Source organism: Lepus europaeus, chromosome 13 (genome assembly GCF_033115175.1).
Source record: "Lepus europaeus isolate LE1 chromosome 13, mLepTim1.pri, whole genome shotgun sequence".
In the NCBI taxonomy this organism is placed as follows: domain Eukaryota; kingdom Metazoa; phylum Chordata; class Mammalia; order Lagomorpha; family Leporidae; genus Lepus; species Lepus europaeus.
In genome coordinates, this window is record NC_084839.1 from 68,648,593 (window position 1) to 68,666,839 (window position 18,247).

The 18,247-nt window shown below is 56.9% G+C and overlaps 1 protein-coding gene across 2 annotated transcripts in view; it reads right to left on the reverse strand.

The window, feature by feature from the left end:
* Nucleotides 1–15,468, reverse strand: part of RAB11FIP5 (RAB11 family interacting protein 5) — a 34,984-nt gene extending 19,516 nt beyond the window's left edge. The window contains exon 1 of one of the 2 annotated variants that reach the window (XM_062209653.1): nt 15,006–15,468. In XM_062209653.1, the coding sequence (XP_062065637.1) occupies nt 15,006–15,436 (431 nt within the window). In that variant the 5' untranslated portion in view covers nt 15,437–15,468. The remainder of the gene's footprint in view (nt 1–15,005) is intronic. The other variant, XM_062209654.1, reaches the window with a different exon arrangement.
* Nucleotides 15,469–18,247: the final 2,779 nt, after the last annotated feature.

The window sequence follows — 18,247 nt, forward strand, 5'->3', positions numbered from 1 at the left end:
CATGCCCCTGCAGGTGTTGGGGGATTTTCGGCGGAACCAGGGAGCTGGGGGCTGTGAGCAGCTGCAGCCAGCACACACCTGCCTCTCCTCGCAACCCTGTGTCTTAACAGTGACAAACTCAGACCCCTCTCTAGGCCCCTGCCCATCCTTCATTCCAGACCTGAAACCCAGGAACCTGCTTTGTCTCTTTCCCTGCCCCCTCGCACCCTACAGCTAAACTTTGAGCTCTGTTAGCTCTGCCTGCAAATGATCTCCAGGATTCAACTCCTCTCTCCTGCAGCCCAGACCATGGACTCCGCCCTGCTGGGCACGGCGATGTCCTGTAGCCCTGCTCCTTCCAGTGAGCACCTCACATTGGCTCCTGGCTTCCTCTGGGTCTCTGCACCTCACGGGCCACTCTGGCATTCTCAGTGTCCCTGAGCGCAGGAGGTGTGTCCCCACCTAAAGGGCACAATACCTGCTGCTCCATCCACCTGACACTCAGGACGGCATCCTCCAATCACTGCTCACTGGAGTCAGGCCTCTGCTCAGCCCGAACTCTTCCATCCTCCAGAGTACCCCGACTGCTACCACCGCCTTTTGCCCCATTGCACTTCACCCTCCTCACCACCGGCTGACAGTGCGAGCCTGCACGCAGCTCACATGGCACAGCAGTGGCACACAGCTCACCCGGCACGGGCCTTGTTTGGCATCTGTCTCCCAGCCTGACAGGCGAGAGCACACTCTGCTCATCTCCGCGTGCCCGGCACTCCACAGCGGACGCTCAAATGTGCATCCCATGACCCAGCGCGCTCCTCTATGAGCTCAGCGTAGGAACAGGCCCGGCCCCGCTCACAGTAGCTCTCTGGTGTTTCCACCAGTGCCATCGTGTGGGCTCCTGCAGAGAGGGTCCTCCCTGCCCCTGACAGGGGCCTGCAGAGGACGGGAGCCCAAGGGCCAGGCTCAAAGGGGGAACCCTAGAGGGGGAGCCTTCTGAAAGCGTGAGACTTCCCCTCAGCCCCCACCTCTGAGCTGAGAACATCATGAGTGTCCCTGGGCCTCATGAGAGGAGGTAAGTGCTGACCCCGCCCATGCCCGCCCACCACCTTACCACCATCCCCAGGGGCAGCCACTCCCTGCACGCCAAGCACCTGACTGACACCTCGCTTTACCCTCCTCACAACCCTGGCTGAGGGCAGGGTGGGAGGCAGGCCCTGAGAGTAGCTGGAGGTATGGATGAGGGGAGCAGGGCTGCTGGGGTTGAAGCCCCAGCCCCAGCCCAGCCCTCACCTGCTGTGTGACGCTGGGCAGGCTACCTGACCTCTGTGTGCCTCAGTTTCCTCGCTCTCTGTGAGGTGGGGTAACAGACGGGGCACCATGCTGAGGTCACTTCTCCCGCAGTGAGCAGGAGAACCCTGTGCCCTGACATCACCCCGTGCCACGCACAACACACCCCCAGGCTCAAGAGCCCACCGTCTCTGCCCAGACAAGGAATCCAAACTCCTTATCTCCCCTGATCTGTCACAGAAATGTGGCGTGGAACCATCACGGTGTAGCCGCAGTGCCAGCCAGTGTGTCGCCCGGAGAAAGCAGGGAGCTCCAGGCCACGCTGTGGCTGCTGCAGAAGGCAGAGAATGCGTTCTCCTCACCACTGTCCTGAACTGTAACATCGTCAGACCACCACCAGGTCACGGTATGCAACACAGGACTACGGGAGCACATGTCTTCAGCAGGCATTTTTTCAATGGGGTATATCACTTTTTATTTTTTTATTTTTTTCCCAAAAACCTTTTTTTTCAGGAATACAAACTTCATGCTTTTCATAAATACAACTTTAGGAACACAGTGATTCTTTCCACCATACCACCCACACTCCCACCTCCCTTCCTCCTCTCTCTCCTATTCCCTTTCTTAGTTTTTACTATTATCTATTTTCAATTTACTTTACATACATATGATTAACTATAGTAAGTAAAAAGTTCAACAAATAGTATGGGGGGGAGGGGGACCTATTCCTCAACAGTTGAGACAAGGGTTGTTCAAAGTCATTGCATCTCAAAGTGTCAATTTCATTTCTATAAAGTACCTTTTAGGTGCTCTATTGGTTATCACAGATCAGGGAATGGTATTTGTCCTTTTGGGACTGGCTTATATCACTAAGTATAATGTTTTCTAGTTTCATCCATTTTGTTGCAAACTACAGGATTTCTTTTTTACTGCTGTGTAGTATTCCATGGTTTACATATCCCATAACTTCTTTTTTTTTAAAGATCTATTTATTATTTATTTGAAAGTCAGAGCTACACAGAGAGAGGAGAGGCAGAGAGAGAGAGAGAGAGGTCCTCCATCTGCTGGCTCACTCCCCAACCAGCTGCAACAGCCAGAGCCACACAGATCCGAAACCAGGAGCCAGGAACCAGGAACCACCCCCTGCCCTGGGTCTCCCACGTGAGTGCAGGAGCCCAAGGACCTGGGCCATCTTCCACTGCCTTCCCAGGCCACAGCAGAGAGCTGGATCAGAAGTGGAGCAGCCGGGACTCAAACTGGCACCCATATAGTACTGCAGGTGGCAGCTTTACCCACTACTCCACAACGCCGCCCCCTCCCAAATTTCTTTATCCAGGCTTCAGTTGATGGGCATTTGGTGTTGAAAGACATTTGGGTTGATTCATATCTTAGTTATAGTGAATTGAACTACAATAAACATGGGAGTACAGATAACTCTTTCCTGTGCTAATTTCATTCCCTTGGGTAAATTCCCAGGAGTGGGACGGCTGGGTCATATGGTAGGTCTATATTCAAATTTCTGAGGTATCTCCATACTGTCTTCCATAGTGGCTTTACCAATTTACATTCCCACTAACAGTGGATTAGGGTACCTTTTTCCCCACATCCTTGCCAGCATTTGTTGTTTGTTGATTTCTGTATGAAGGCCATTCTAACCGGGGTGAGGTGAAACCTCATTGTGGTTTTGATTTGCATTTCCCTGATGGCTAGTGATCCTGAGCATCTTTTCACGTGTCTGTTGGCCATGTGGATTTCCTCTTTTGAAAAATGCCAATGTAAGTCTCAGGCCATTTCTTAACTGGCTCAGCAGACATTTTAACACGCTTCAACACCACTGGTATACTCCGTAATCCTGGAAGCCTTAAGAACCTCATTCTGAGAGGGGGCTCCCTAGGCATAACCAGGCACCAAAGAGGTCTGTGGGAAAAGGGGAGGGGCTCTAGGGTGGAGAGGAGGCCAGGTCCTCGCTTCCCCGCCCACTGTGGAGCACCCAGGGACAAGCAGGCACTGAAGGGCAGCAGGAAGCAGCGTCACGCCATGGTGCTCCAGCTGCCCCTCAACACCCGGCCTGCTGACCAAGGTGACCAGAGAAACACAAACGCCCTGTGTGCCTGCGAGCTGGGGTGCAGGCTATGCAGGGGGCCTGTTTGGATCAGGCCCCCCACACCACCATCTCCTACTCCCCTGGGCTGGTCTTCACCCAAGCCTCATCCATGAGGCAGCCAGTCCCCAGCTCTGCAGCCTCGCCCCTGAGGCACAGGATTCAGGACACCCTTAGCCAAGACAACTGGGCTGCCCCCTGTGTACCGGCTGGCAGAATCTTCTGGAAGGGAAAGTATGGTGCCAACGTGAAGAAGAAGTACAGGTTCAGTTCTCCTTTTCCTGGCCTCCATCTCCCGACTTGGCCTCCCTGGAGAGTTAGCAGAAACAGGAGCCCACAGGGTTCCAGGGTAGAGAAGACGTGGGACTCAGAGCAGAGGTTGGGGAAGACACCGAAACACCTGCCCGACATGGCCTGCCCCAGAGCTCCACGCCAGGCTAGAGCACGGCCACTTCGAGGGACACTGTGCAGGTGAAATCATTTGCTCTCAAAAGGCTGGAAATCTTCAGTGATTCTTGTCACAAATGCTATCATGAGGCAGTATGAGTTTTTCATTTCAAAGTTATCACCAGACTGGAAACAGAGGACCCAGAATCTCTGTTGCTCCACAGAGTGTCCGGCCGGTCCAGGCTCACTCCTGCTCTCCTGGCCCCACTCAGGACTAACCATGGGTTCACACACAGCCCTGTGGAGGTCGGGGCTTAGCGTCGGGTCAGCACATGGGCCTGGGGCCCTGCTCCTAGGACTCTCCCCATCCCGTCCTAGTCCCTGGGTCTCGTGCTCACATGTGAACTCAGCTCAGCACCCCAGCACAGGGGCTGGCCTGTGGGATCCTGCAGCCCAGCCTGACACCCCCAATGCCAGCACCTTTCACCCACTCTTAGAGGCATGGGGAACATGCCAGCGAAATCCCATCCAATCAGCACAGGCCTCAGCCAGCCAGGTCCCTGTTCACGTGTTCCTAAGGTATTTGCAGGAACAAGAAAGCAGATGTCCTCGAGGGGTGCCCTTATATCTTGGGAGAGAAACAAGACAGCCAGGTAAACAAAGGGAGAAGGTGATCAACACGACAAAGACACACAAACGCATGCACAGGTTAAAGGGGAATGATGAGATGATTATCAGAGGGGGTTACATATTAGAGGTTTTTTCAAAAAGATTTACTGGGGTGGGCATTGTGGTAAGTGGGTTAAGCCTCAGCTGCATCTCGTATCTGAGTGCCTCAGTCCCTGTCCATCTTCTTAATGTGCCTCCTGGGAGGCGGCAGGAGAAGGCTCAAGTACTTGAGTCCCTGCCGGCCAGTAGGAGACCTGGCTGGAGCTTCAGACTCCTGGTTTCAACCTGGCCCAATACTGGCTGTTGCAGGCACTTGGGGAGTGAACCAGCAAATGGATTATCCCTCATTCTCTCTCTCTCTCCCCAGCCCCCCTCTACCTTTCAATCTGCTGGTTTACTCTCCAAACGCCTGCAAAGCCAGGGCTGAGCCAAGCCAAAACCAGGAGCCAGGAACTCCATTCAGATCTCCCATATGGGTGGCAGGTACCTAAGGACTTGGGCCATCTTCTGCTGCCTTCCAGGTGCGTTAGCAGAAAGCACAGAGTAGCCAAGACTCCAGGCATTCCAACATGGGATGTGGACATCCCAAGCATTTGCTTAACCTTCTCACCACAACAAGGATCATGCACCTAGGAGGCCTTGCACAGTGCGGGGAAGGGAGAAAGGGGGTGCAGGGAGACACACCCGGAGCAAGGGACACAGTAGATGGGTTAGATGTACACAGACTGGCAGAGAGAGGAGACAGCCTCCAACATCACACAAAGGAGCTTGCAACTTAGTTCTGGGCCCCAAAGTGCACTGCAGAATTCAAGTGAAGGACCAGGCCTGGTGGACACTTCGCTGTAGGGAGAGAGGTGTAGAGCAGGGCAGGCAGAACCAACAGGAAGGCGGCATGGCCCAAGGCAGGTCCCTTGGCCAGGCTGACCCAAGCAACTCCTTATGGCCTGATAGTTATTTCTCATTATAAACTGGCACTCTGGTTTCTAAGAAGGTGGGGAGAGAAGGAAGGGAGGAAAGAAGGAGCAAATGAGTCAAGCTAGGAGAGGAGCCATGGGGAGGTAGGGCCAGAGCCATGCCACCCTGTGCTCTCACAGCTGTTGACAGTGGGGACTGTGGCTCACACCTGGGCAAGGCCTGAGACACAGAGCACTTTCTAACACCCGTTGGGTAAATGAGAAGGAATCAGGAGGCAGCTCGGTAAAAGGATCAAATGCGCCAATGAAAGACAGAGAAAAGTGCCAGCTACAATGCTCATATAGTCAGCCCTCTACATCCAGACCACAAGACACTCAGAAAGTCTATGCCGGCATCCCATACGGGGATCGGTTCGAGTCCTGGTTGCTACACTTCCAATCCAGCTCCCTGCTAATACGCCTGGGAAAGCAGCAGAGGATGGCCCAAGTGCTCGGACCCCTGCACCTGAGTGGGACACCCAGAAGAAGCTCCTGGCTCCTCACTTCGGCCTGGTCCAGCATCAGTTGTTGTGGCTATTTGGGGAGTGTACCAGCGGAAGGAAGGTATCTTTTGCTCTCCTCCTCTCTCTGTATCTCTGCCTTTCAAATAAAAAAAAAAAATTTAAAAAAAAATTTTTTAAAAATCCGGTGTCTGCACACATCATGTGCGGCTTTTTCTTGTCATGATTCCCTGAATGACACAGTTTAACAACCACAGACATAGCACTGACATCACATTAGATACTATGAGTAATCTAGAGACAATTTAAAGTCAACGCGAGCATGTACAATGGGCTTTACACAGACACCCATTCTATATAAGGGACCTGAGCATCTGCAGAATGGCTACCCACGGGGTCCTGGACCCAGGGGGGACGGCTGTACTTAGGGTTTGGGGAGACAACTGGGAAATCCCTCCCCCAACACCCCTACACACACGCATACAGTCTCTTCCATCCGGAAGACCGCCTCTCTCCGCTCCAAATGGCCCGCCCAGGCAGCATCTTGCACGCCAGCAGAGGAGGTGTGTGGGCCTCAGGCCAATCCTTCTGTCTGGCAACACCCACAAGCCAACCCAGCCTTTGATGTGCTATCCATAGTGAAAGGCACGCCAGACCCAATCGCAGGCGGGACTTGGTTTCTTAGCAGGCCAGACAGAAGGTGGTTCTTATCACCTCCTCTGGCACGGCACCAGGCCTGGCACGGGCTGTCACTCATGAGGTGCCCCTGCCTCTGTGGGCACAGCTCCAAGGGCTCAGCTCCCCTGAGACACCAGCCAGGCCCTCCCCTTGTAACCCTCGCTCCTGGGCACAAACACTTCTGTCTACTCCTCATGCTACTCCTGCAGGCTGCAAAGCTCTGTCACTGTCACCCTGTCTCAGAAGGGGCCTGGGACCCATGTTTGCCTGGCATGAGGACAGCTGTAGAAACACGCAGAGAGCAGGCAAGGTCAAAAATCATGCGAGGCAAACAGCACCATGCAGGGGAAGAGGCACTGGGCCTGGCGGTCAGAGGGCCAGCTACCACTCACGAGCTCTACAACCTGGGACAGGTCATTCTGCCTCCTGAGACCCCAGCCTCCAAGTCTGCAAAAATGAGGGTCACCCTGCCACCCTCGGGGAAGAAGGAAATGAGGCGATGCTGGGAACGCACTGAGAAAAGTAGGCCAAACCACACACGGCTACCTGGGCTTACTGTCAACCGGAGGCCTTTTACAGGCCGCCATCAGCCCGGTGCGATGACTTCTCCCAGGGGATCCGTGGTGTCAGGAGAATGAACAAGGAGTTCTACTCAACCCATCTCCTCCCCAGCGTGCTCTTCACCTCATATCCACCTCACACAGGAGCCCCAGTAGCTGCCAGGGGCAGACAAACAGCAAACATCCCTATGTGGGAAAGGCAGGGCCATGGAAGAAACAGAACTGGGTGCTGAGAGTGCTGCATGGGAGCAGACAGCAAGGAGGGCAGGCACCAGGCCAGGACTCCAGCGCCCTACAGGGAGGGGCCTGAAAGAGTCCCAGCTCCCGTCCAGTCCAGGCTCTGCTCCCGATCCCAGCATTAGCTGCCTGCTATGCGCACCCTGGGAAGCAGCAGGTAATGGCCCAAGTACTTGGGTCCTTGCCTCCCACATGAGAGACCTGGATTGAGTTCTGGGCTCCTAACTTCGGTCTGGCCCAGGCCTAGCTGTCACAGGCAGTTGAGGAATAAACCAGCAGATGGGAAAATCTCTGTCTAACACTCTCTCTCCCCTCCCCCCCCCCTTGGCCTCTCTAGCTTACAAATAAAATAAATTTAAAAACAATTTTTAAGGGAGAAGAAAATATATAAGGTACTAGCTCGTAAATGTGTGAAATTTCTTAGGGAGGTCACACAAGAGCTGAAAAAGCTGGTGGCCTCGGAATAGGAGCTGGGCCACTCATGGTCAGGGCAAGCACGCAGCCTTCCGCACCTTCACAACTCAGGCCCGTGTGAGCTTCCTCACCATCCTGCTGACAGGCCCGGTCCCGCCACCCTCAAGTGTCCCTCTCCGAGCCTCTGACTTGCTCTGCCTCGCCCCAAAGGCCCACCGTGGTCACACCAACCCAGGTCAGTTTTCCCAGGTGGCTTCATAGAGAGACTATCCTTCCTGTGTGAGTGCGGTCCCCAGCACACTCTGCCCTGTTAAGGGAAGGGCTGTTTTCTTTCCCTTGCTTCCTGCTCAGCACTGATCTAGGCACAATGGCTACCGCAGCTTCCTGGATGATGAGCACAGAGGACAAGCAGCAGATGGCTGCCCAGCTGCAGGAGGAGGAACTGGGTGGCCTGGAATGTCCCACAGCGGTAAACAGGCACATGAGGTCCTGGGAAAGGCCAGCAAGGCTTACTCGGCAGACGCTCCCAAGCCCTAGGGCAGGGAGTGCCCAGGCCAAGGCAGAGCTCTGCAGGCCTCACCCCGCTCCTGAGAGGCACCTGCTGGCTCTGATGTTCTCCTTCCCCAAGTGCCAGGCAACATTCCTGCCCCTGGGACAGACACTGCCAGGCTAGAGCAACATGTGCTCGCTCCCACATACCAAGAGCTAGCCGAGGAGAAGCAGGTCTCCTTTCCAGAGGCCCACGCCCAAGCCCAGAGCTGCACCCCGCAGGACAGAGGAAGCCTGCACAGGGTGGCTGCTGAACACCTGGCCCTATGCAGAGCAGAACCGGGGGAGACCTGGGGCAGACAGAGACAAGCAATGCGGCGCAATGGTCAAGAGAACAGGCCTGGGGCCAGCACTGTGGCACAGTGCATAAAGCTGCCTGCAGCACCAACATCCCTAACGGGTACTGGCTTGAGTCCCCATGCTCCTCTTCCAATGCAGCTTCCTGCTGATGGCCTGGGAAAGCAGCGGAAGATGGCCCAAGTGCTTGAGCCCCTGCACCCACATGGGAGACGGGATGACACTCCCAGCTTTGGTCTGGCCCAGCCCTAGCTGTTGCAGACATTTGGAAATGAGCCAGCAAATGGAAGATTCTGTCTCTCTCTCTCTCTCTCTCTCTCTCTGTCTCTGTCTCTGTCTCTCCTCTCTCTACTTCTACCTTTCAAATAAATAAATAAATAAATAAAAAGAGGGAGAACAAGTTTCCTCCTTTTCTCTACTGTTGGCGGTGGGTGTACCTGACGCCTCCTCGCCATGTCTTCTCACAACACCTTCAGAATCGACAGAGTCACTGGTATAGTATCAGGTGCGCCCCAACAGGAAACAGTGGAGAAGAATCAAGCGACGTCCATGAAGGACCACACTTGAGATGACACAGATGCATCAAAGTCACCATCATCCCAACCATTACCAAGGGCAAGGTGTCATCATTGTCTGGACATGTGTCATCAGGGGTGGGACTAGTGACTAGTGGGTTGGGTCAGTAATAAAACGTGGAACATTTTGGGGGGAAGAAAAAGAGACAGAGAGAGAAAAAAGAGAGAGCGAGAGAGAACAGGCCCTGCAGTCAAGAGTGCCGGGCTCAGGTCCTGACTCTGCGTGTGCGCACGCCTTTGGGAAAGTCACTTCACCTCTCTGTGCCAGCGTCTGTTCAGCTGTCGCACACAGAAGCAGGCCTGCTGTGAGCTAATGGAAGCCCTCTGGGCAGGGCCAGCCCTAGAAAGGACTTAAAATGACACACTAGATCAACACAGCCACAGTAACAATCCACGCTCCAGGCATGGGGATTCATACGAGGGTGGCGTGGCAGACAGGTGGGCTGGTGGCCGACTGGACAGGTCCAAGTGATAGCCCACCCCACTGGCTGCCTGCTCTGGCCATCACCAGGGCTCCCGGTCTAGGCCCCAGGATACAGTACTGGGTACCAGCACGTCTCCCAACACGTCCTCCCCTCCGGTCCTGGCCTCTGCCCAGGATGCCAGGGTCTCATCCCTCTCCCAGCAACCTGCCTCAGACGCCTCGGGGTGAACACAGCTCTGTAGGCAGCTGGGGTTCGACAGAAACCACCCAGGGCCAGCCCGCCAATAACTGCTCCACAGCTGAGAGCAGGCTCCGGTCCATCCTCGAGCCTCAGTTTCCAGGCGGCTAAGCTGTCTTCCAGCTCTGACCTGAGACTCACTGATTAAGGGCTGTGCTTCCCCTCCCATTCCTCATGGAAGCAGAAAGCCCAGGTGGCCCCAGACAGGGCCACCCATCTTGCAGCCTCTCTGGGACAGCCCCTGCTTACTGGGGCTGGGGAGAGGCCTGGGCCCAGCCCCCCCACAGAAGCCTCCTTCTCCTGCCCAGCCACTAGCCTTCCTGCAGGAGGAAATAAGCTAAAGAGATCAGGCCAGCTAAGACTGCCAGGTGCAGAGGACCCAAGTGTGGACTTGGCCAAGGGAAGGACAAAGCTGCTTCTCGGCTACACATTTGTGGGGGGTGGGGGTGGGGTAAAGCTAGCTGATTTCCACAGAGCAACAAGGGCTCCCATGGTGGTTAATCATCTGTCCCGGGGACAGGGGAAACATCTGGACAAGGCAGTGGCAAGGGTGTCAAGGCACCAGAGTGGCAGCAGCAACGCGTGCCCGCAGAGGGCGGCCAGGATTCTGGCTATGCTGAGCTGGGCTTGGCCCCAGCTGCTCCCAGGGTGGGGAAAGCAGGGCTGAGATGAGGCTGACCACAGGCCCCTTGTAACCTCCGGGTTCCTACCCAGTGCCCAGGCCAGGGGCAGACACGGAAGGAAGGGAGGGGAAGCCGCTGTGCCAGCGAGTAGGAGCCGCCCAGCCTGAAGGAGGAGGCACACTTCCTACCCCTTCCCGCTCCCCCAGACGCTGCTGCTCAAGCAACTCCAAAGAGAAACTGCCTATGACCCAGGCAGCCGGCATCCTAATGACTGCCTGCCTCCGGAGTGCAGCCGCGCCCTGCCCGGCAGCACCCTGCCCAAGGTCTCGGGAAGAGCAAGGTCATGGGGGGGGGGGGGGGGCTGTTACGTGCTGGCTGAGGGCTGAGGGATGGACGGCAGCCCTCACAGCCCATCCCAGCCTCAGGTCAATAAAAGGGCTGCATCTCCCCCTGGGGGGGGGGGGGGCGGCAGTGCTCAGACACAGGCTCTGGCCTCAGTCTCCCATCCTCCACCACCACAGGCCTCCCTGAACACTCTGCCTCCACCCATAGCCAGGGCAGGGCCTGCCAGAACCTCTCCCCAGGTCCCGATGTTTCAGGTTTTGTGATGGAAAAAGGCAAACTAGTCCCAACCTAAATGGAACCCACAGCCTCGACTTTCCCAAGGGGCCCAGGGGCCCAGAGGTTCTATTCTGCACACTCCAGCCCTGACAGCAGTGAGGGGTTTACTCTGCATCAGGATGGGGGAGGGAGGCAGAGCACCCCTGGGCCCTCTGCTCCCCACCAGCACACGCAGCCAGGGGGCAAAGACCAAGTCTCTCCAACCACCACCACCTCAGGCAGCTTCCGGCTTCCCACTCAACCCTGCTGCTTCCTCGACCCCCTCTTCGGACTGCCCAAGGCCACTCCCCTGGGGGTGGAACCCACACCAACAGCAGGAAGGCCACAGAGGTCCAAAGGACCCACTGCTGGCGGGGGAGCCCGGGAGGCAGGCACACAGCGCTGCAGGGAGCACCAGGAAGGATGCCGGAGGCAAAACCAGAGCAGAAGGGATGGCGGAGGAGCAGCTCCCAGGATTTCCAGGACCCCGGGGAACTGTGAGGTCCCACACGCGGCTTTACCGAGGGGAGAGGTCAGATTCTGTGCACTATCTCAAACCGTGTCTGGGAATTTCCTCTTCAATTATTTGGAAGCTTCCAGCAAAATCCTTCACCTCAAAGAGCACCCTGCTGACAAAGGCTGACGGGGGCTGCCCGGGCGCCTAGAACCCCGGTCCCCAGCACCACACAGAGCAGGGCTCCAGAGTGACCCCAACGGAAGGGCTGAACAAGCGTCCACGCACGGGCACCACACAGAGGCTTGTCCAGATCGTGCGCTATCCAGTCTGCACGACTCCATAACCACCATCTTGACCTCTGGTGAGGAAACAGGGCACATACCCTGCCTGCCTGCCAGGGCGTCACAGAACTGCAAGCAAATCCCCAGCCTCCAGGTTTTAAACATGGTGCTGTCCTGCCTTCCCACTGGGCAGGGGCAGCTCCAGGCAAGACTGCCAGGGAGGAGGGCTGCCCAGCTAGCTGCAGACTGATCTGAGCCCGGCTTCAGGGCAGCCTCCCAAGCCAACCCTAGTTCTTTTTTTTTTTTTTTTTTTAAGATTTATTTTACTTATTTGAAAGACAGAATTATAGAGAGAGGTAGAGACACAGAGAGAGGTCTTCCATCCGCTGGTTCACTCCCCAGATGGCCACAATGGCTGGAGCTGTGCCGATCCAAAGCCAGGAGCCAGGAGCTTCCTCCAGGTCTCCCACGTGGGTGAAGGGGCCCAAGAACTTGGGTCATCTTCTACTGCTTTCCCAGGCCATAGCAGAGAGCTGGATCAGAAGAGGAGCAGCCAGGACTAGAAACAGCGCCCATATGGGATGCTGGCACTGCAGGCCAGGGCTTTAACCTGCTGCGCCACAGCACCAGCCCCGAGCCCTAGTTCTTGACCCACTGGCAGCAAAGGGAATGGCGCTCACACTAGGGGTGCACCTTACCACCCACAGCCTGAGGCTTCCCCAGGCTCTGAGGTCTGGATTGTCTCCCCTCCTCTCATGAGGAGCTCCTTCAGAGCAAAGGACAGAGGGACTAGCACACACTGTGACCAAAATCTCCCTCCACCATCACTGCTGCTCACCGACCACCTAGCATGCCCGGGGACTGCACTAGCAGCTGAACTTGAATTTCCATTTCATTCCTCACATCAATACTGCAAAGGCATAAATTATCCCCATTTCACAAATGGGAAAACCAAGGCCCCAGGAATTTCTGAGACTTGCCACCAAGTGGCAGATGTGGAACTGGCATCTGCTGGGTGCAAATCCACAGTCCCCTCCTTTTTACCATGGACCTACCCTTCTCCAGTCGGGTTCCATCTTGGCAACACGGGGCTACCATCTGCCCTCCAAGAAGCCACCACAGCTGGCTCTTGGGCTTAAAGAGTGGATACTGGGGCCAGTGCTGTGGCACAGCAGGTTAAGCAGGTTAGTGCCAGCATCTGATCCAGTTCCCTGTTGATGTACCCGGGAAAGTAGTGTAGCATGGCCCAATTCCTTGGGCCCCTGCACCCATGTGGGAGACCTGGAAGAAGCTCCTGGCTCCTGACTTCAGCCTGGCCCAGGTGCGGCCATTTGGGGAGTGAACCAGCAGACGAAGATCTCTCTCTCTCTCTCTGTAACTCTTTCAAGTAAATAAATAAATCATTTAAAAAATTAAAAAGAGAGTGGATATTGTTCTTCCCATCATTACACAAAGAGGGGGTCTTCTCTGCCTTGCCCTCTTGTTACTGGGCAACATGAAGGTTCATCCCACAGCCCACGCCAGGAAACTCCAGGAACCACCACCAGGAGTGGCCATCAGAGGTGGCGACCCTCACCCTGCCATGGGCATGCTGTTGGCTCCAGTGAGCCAATTTCATAGACCTTTCCTGTGCCCATCCTATGTGCCCCACCCCACTCCTGCCCCGTCCAGGCTCCATAAATAGCCCCGGCCAATGCATCAGAGGCAAGGCAGCCAGCCAGGTGGACGCCGACAGATCCCGGTGGAAAAGATGACTTCTCTAAAGCAAACTACAGCTCCCATTCAGACCAAGGGGTGGCAAGTCAAATTCTCCAAGACAGACTGTTCTTGGCTGAAAACAGGCCCACCTGGACTTGCAGGCTCGGCCAGCTCCGAGAAGGAAGAGCAAGAGGCCAAGAGGAAAGCAAGGGCAGGAACTCGGAAAAAAATAATCAAAGCAGCTCCTGCCTGTAGGTCTCTCCCAGGTCTGCCCCCAGGGTCCCCCCCAGATCCGCCATCTGCCAGTGTGGTCACAGTAGCTGAGGGGTGAGGACCCGGCTGGGGAGGGGAGGAACAGGAGAGATCAGAGGAAGGCATTTGCCCCACACCCATCCCCTTGGGCTCCCTGAGCCAGGAAGGAGGGAGAGGACAGAAGGGGGAGGCAAAAACAAAACAAGGGCCAAGCTATACCACATGATCCACACCCAGCAACCAAGGGGAAAGTCATGAGGGAAGCAGGGCAGAAGGCCGGGAGGGGGGTAGGAGGCAGGCCACAGCCCAGCCAGGAAGGCCCTTCCCTACCCATGGTTTTGAAAACAGTCAAGGTCAGATCCTTTGCCACCCAAAACCTGCTTTCATCCGGGTCTGCGCAGGGCTTACAGCTCATCCCTCTCCTCCAGGGAGCTTTCCCAGATTTACCCAGTGTCGACATCCCCCCTGGGGCAGACCTTTGCAGCACCTCTCCCCACCAAGGGCACGCCTATGTAACCCCCCCTCCCCCCAAGTTAACCGCTTGAGTGATCCACAGCAGGCTGTCAGCCCTGGGGCTGGCTTCCAGATCCCTCCAGAGCCCAAAACAGGAAATGGGGCTCCAGGTCTGAAGCCTTGATCTGCGCCCAGGGAAGGTGAAATGCTGCCAAAATAAATGATTAAGAAAACTCAGTGGCCCTGCTAGGTGGAAGTGGCTGGGAGCCGATCTGCTGTGCGTTACCCACCCAGCAGTCCCCACCTGGGATGGGGCAGGCCCCTGCCGGCTGACTCAGGTCTCCATCCTTTACCCAGGAGACCTGCTGTCCTCAGACCAGGGACACAGGATGCAGAGGGCCAGGGCACCGCGGAGGGCATCCAAGAACAGGCAAGAGGCATACGCCCTCGGCCACCTCCAGGTCTGACACCTGGCCTGCTCCTCGCTGGCCACCCCTCTGGCTTCCAGGAAAGGGACACAGGCCCGGGGGCCCGAAGATCATTCTTCTAGAGGTTTCCAGGGCCCCATGCTTCTGCTGGATCCCACCCCTAACTTGCCTCCGCAACACTCACACCCCCCCCCCGGGCCACCTGGGGCCCACGGGCGCCCAACACATGTTTGGGGAGCTAGCAGGGGACCCCAGCGCGCCAAGAAGCGACCTGTCAGGTTATGTATGCCCTTGATCAAGAGGCAAGTGCTCACCGCCCCGAGGGGTTCGGGGTCTTGACTCCCCTCACCAGCCCCTCCGGTTAGGTTTCCAACCGTTTCTGCGCCCCCGCGCCCCCCACTCACTGCGTGTGCTGGGCGCGGCCTGCAGCGAAGACCTCGTCCAGCGCCACGGTGGCCTGGCCCAGGAACTTGTCGACGCCGATGAGCGAGCGGTGCATGGTGGTGAGCACCAGCTCGCAGGCGGCGGCGGAGCCGGCGGCCCAGGGCGCCGGCCCCGCGTCCGTCTCCTGCGCCCGTAGCAGGCCATCCAGGGCGCCGGGCGGCAGCTCGAAGGAGCACTCCTCGCGCCACTCGGGGCAGCCGTGCGTCTTCTCCACCACCGACGTGCTGTACTTCTCGCGGCCCACCTGGATCACCGTGTACGCGTCGCTGGTGCTGCCGGCGCCCGAGCTCTTGCCCCGCAGCCCGCGGGCCCGCAGCACCGTCACCTGGACGTGCGTAGGGAGCCAGCGGGAGGGCCCCGCAGCCGGCTCGGCGTCCCGCTCCAGGGCCATGGCCGGGGCTGGCGAGCCGGACGCGGGGACTCGGCGACAAACTTGGCAGCGGCGGAAGGCGGCGGGGAGCCTGCTCGCACGCCGCCGCCCGCACACCCGGCCGCCGCAGCTGCGGGCTGGGCTGGGCTGGGCCGAGGGGCCGCCGCCTCCCCGCCTCCCCGGCCGCCGGCCGCCGGCCGCGCCGCAACGTCAGCGCCCGGCCCCGGCCCCGCCCCGCGGCCCGCGGCCCCGACCCGCGCGGCGGTGCGGCAGTGGCGCGGGAGCTCCGCTCCGCTCCGCCCCGGCCGGCGCACACCCGCCGAGCAGGCGCGGGGGCGGCGCGCGGCCTCTGCAGCGGGGTGGGCGGGGCTCCCGCGCCGGCCCCGCCCCGGACGGGGGGCGCCCGCGCAACCCCGCCTCGCGGTGCGGGAGCGGCACGCCCTCGGCCAGGTCCGAAATCCGCGCTCTGGGCCTGCGGGCCAATCCCGAATCTTCCTGCGGGGTGACCCCCGCTCCGGAAAGCGCCCGCCCCTGCCCGGGCAAATGCCCGCGTGAGGTCGGAGCGGGTCGTGCCCCGCCTCGTGAGGGCCCCGCATCCGCGACCTGGAAGCGGGAGAGCTGCTGCCGCCCCCAACCCCGCCCGGGGCGCCGGAGGGCGAGGCCGGGTAGCCGGGTGATGAATAAATGAATGACCGCATCAATATTTAAGTGTCCACCCCGAGCCTGCAGCTCGTGCGTCACGGGGTGGGGGAAATTGCAGGCTTCGGTGGGGGTTTTAAATAATGGCCCCCACCCTGAGAGAAGCGCCCACTGCATGCCGAGGCCCTGCACGCCGGCTGTTATTAATAATTCTGATATTAGCATTAATAATCACAGATGCTAATTTCGCCCTGCACGGCCCTGTGCCTCATATGCATTACTTCATATTATCCTCAGGGCAACCCCAAGGCGCGAGTGTGGTTTTTATTCTTGTTCTCCAGGAGATAAAATTGCAGCTTGGGTGAAATTTGCCTAAGATTCCTAATGGCAGAGGTGGCCTTCAAATCCACACGGATGACCCCCCACCGCCGCTGCCACGGCCTGTACTTTTTTTTTTTTTTTTTTTTGAATTTTCAGGGCCTGTTCCTTTAAAATAATTTTTAAGTCAAATGTACGTGGCTTTAAAAGATCAAATAGGTCAGAGGCTCACCACGAGGACCAGCCTCTCCATCCAGCGTGAAATTCAGTCCAGGGACTGTACTTCAAGCCGCTCGTGTGCCCTGATGGCCACCCCTGCATGGCCATGTAAAATGCTTGTGCAGCTCACCAGGCCTGGCCATTGTCTGGCCTGCCTGCTGTACTGGATGAACAGTCGGTGCCCTCATGGCCACCTCCCTGCCTGGGTAGGGTAGCTGCCCTCCGGTTTGTAGCTCTTCTGTAGGGTACCTGGAGAGCAGCAGCCTTCTTTCCTTAGGGAGACCCCCACAGTGCCCTGGACTTCCCACTCTCCAAGGCTGTGTGTGAGGGCACCCACAGGAACACACCCACTCCCTGAGCATCCCTGTGGACGGCCCCCGGCTTTGCAGGCAGCCAGATTGGAAAATGGGGACGATGATTCCTGCCCCCCAACAGTTGCTGAGCTGACACGAGAAAACATCGTCAGAGATTTTCAGGACGTGGAAACCACCACAAACGATGTCCAGGCATCCAGTCACAAAGTGCAGCCTTTGCCCTGATGATAAAAGTAATTTAGAAAGCCATGGAGAAAATAAAAATGAGTCAAAATCCCCCGTTCAGAGATAAACCCTGTTAGAAATGTATTGAATGTCTTCCCAGTCTTTGCATTTATCTTGTTTTATATGCACTGTGGCTTTGAGTGTGAGAGTTAAATTGGGGGGAATCTGGCATCCTGAATCTATCATTTACAGCATGTTTTCACCACCACTAAAGGCAGGTGCCATTGCTACCTCCCACTTCAGTGATGAGGAGACTGAAGCAGAGGGAGCTCAGGTGAGCCCCACGCCCCCCACGCCTCCTACAAAACTGCAGACTTCCCTGTGCCCACACTAACTTGTGGGTCATCTAAGCACTGCCTGCATTTAATGTTGATTAACAAGAAGTGCTCTCATACCCATTTTACAGATGAAGAAATTGAGATACAAAAAGGTTAACGGACTTACTCGAGGCTAAGGAGTCAGGATGAAGCCCCCACTTTAAAAGTAGATTCTGAGGCTGGTTGTGGTGGACAGGGTTAAGCTGCCACTTTGATGTCGGCATCCCGTGTGGGCACTGGTTTGAGTCCCAGGTATTCCACTTCTGATCCAGCTCTCTGCTGATGGCCTTGGAAAAACAGGAGATGGCTCAAGTCCTTGGGCTCTTGCACCCATGTGAGAGACCCAGCTAAAGCTCCTGGCTCCTGGCTCCTGGCTTCAGCACGGCCCATCCCCTGCTGTTGCGGCCATCTGGAGAATGAACCAGAGGGTGGAAGATCCTCTCTCTCTCTCTCTCTCTCTCTCTCTCTCTCTCTCTCTCTCTGTTTCTCTGTCTCCCTGTAACTCTACCTTTCAAATAAATAAAATAAATCCTCAAAAAAAAAAAAAAAAAAAGAGTGGATTCTCGCAAGGGCTTTGCAAATGAAGATACTTTTACCAAACATCAGCCAACACGAGCCACTCCTTCAGAGGTTGTTTCCTGTTTGCCTACTCTCCAAAGGGACTGCTCCCATGCCCACCCCACCCCTTTGGGGCCGCAAGGCTCCAGGAAGGGGTGAAGGGGAACTCAGAGGGACTCCTCCACCTCTCGCTCTTCCTCCTGCCCTGGGCCCTGCAGTTTGGCAAGCTGCAGCTTTCTGCT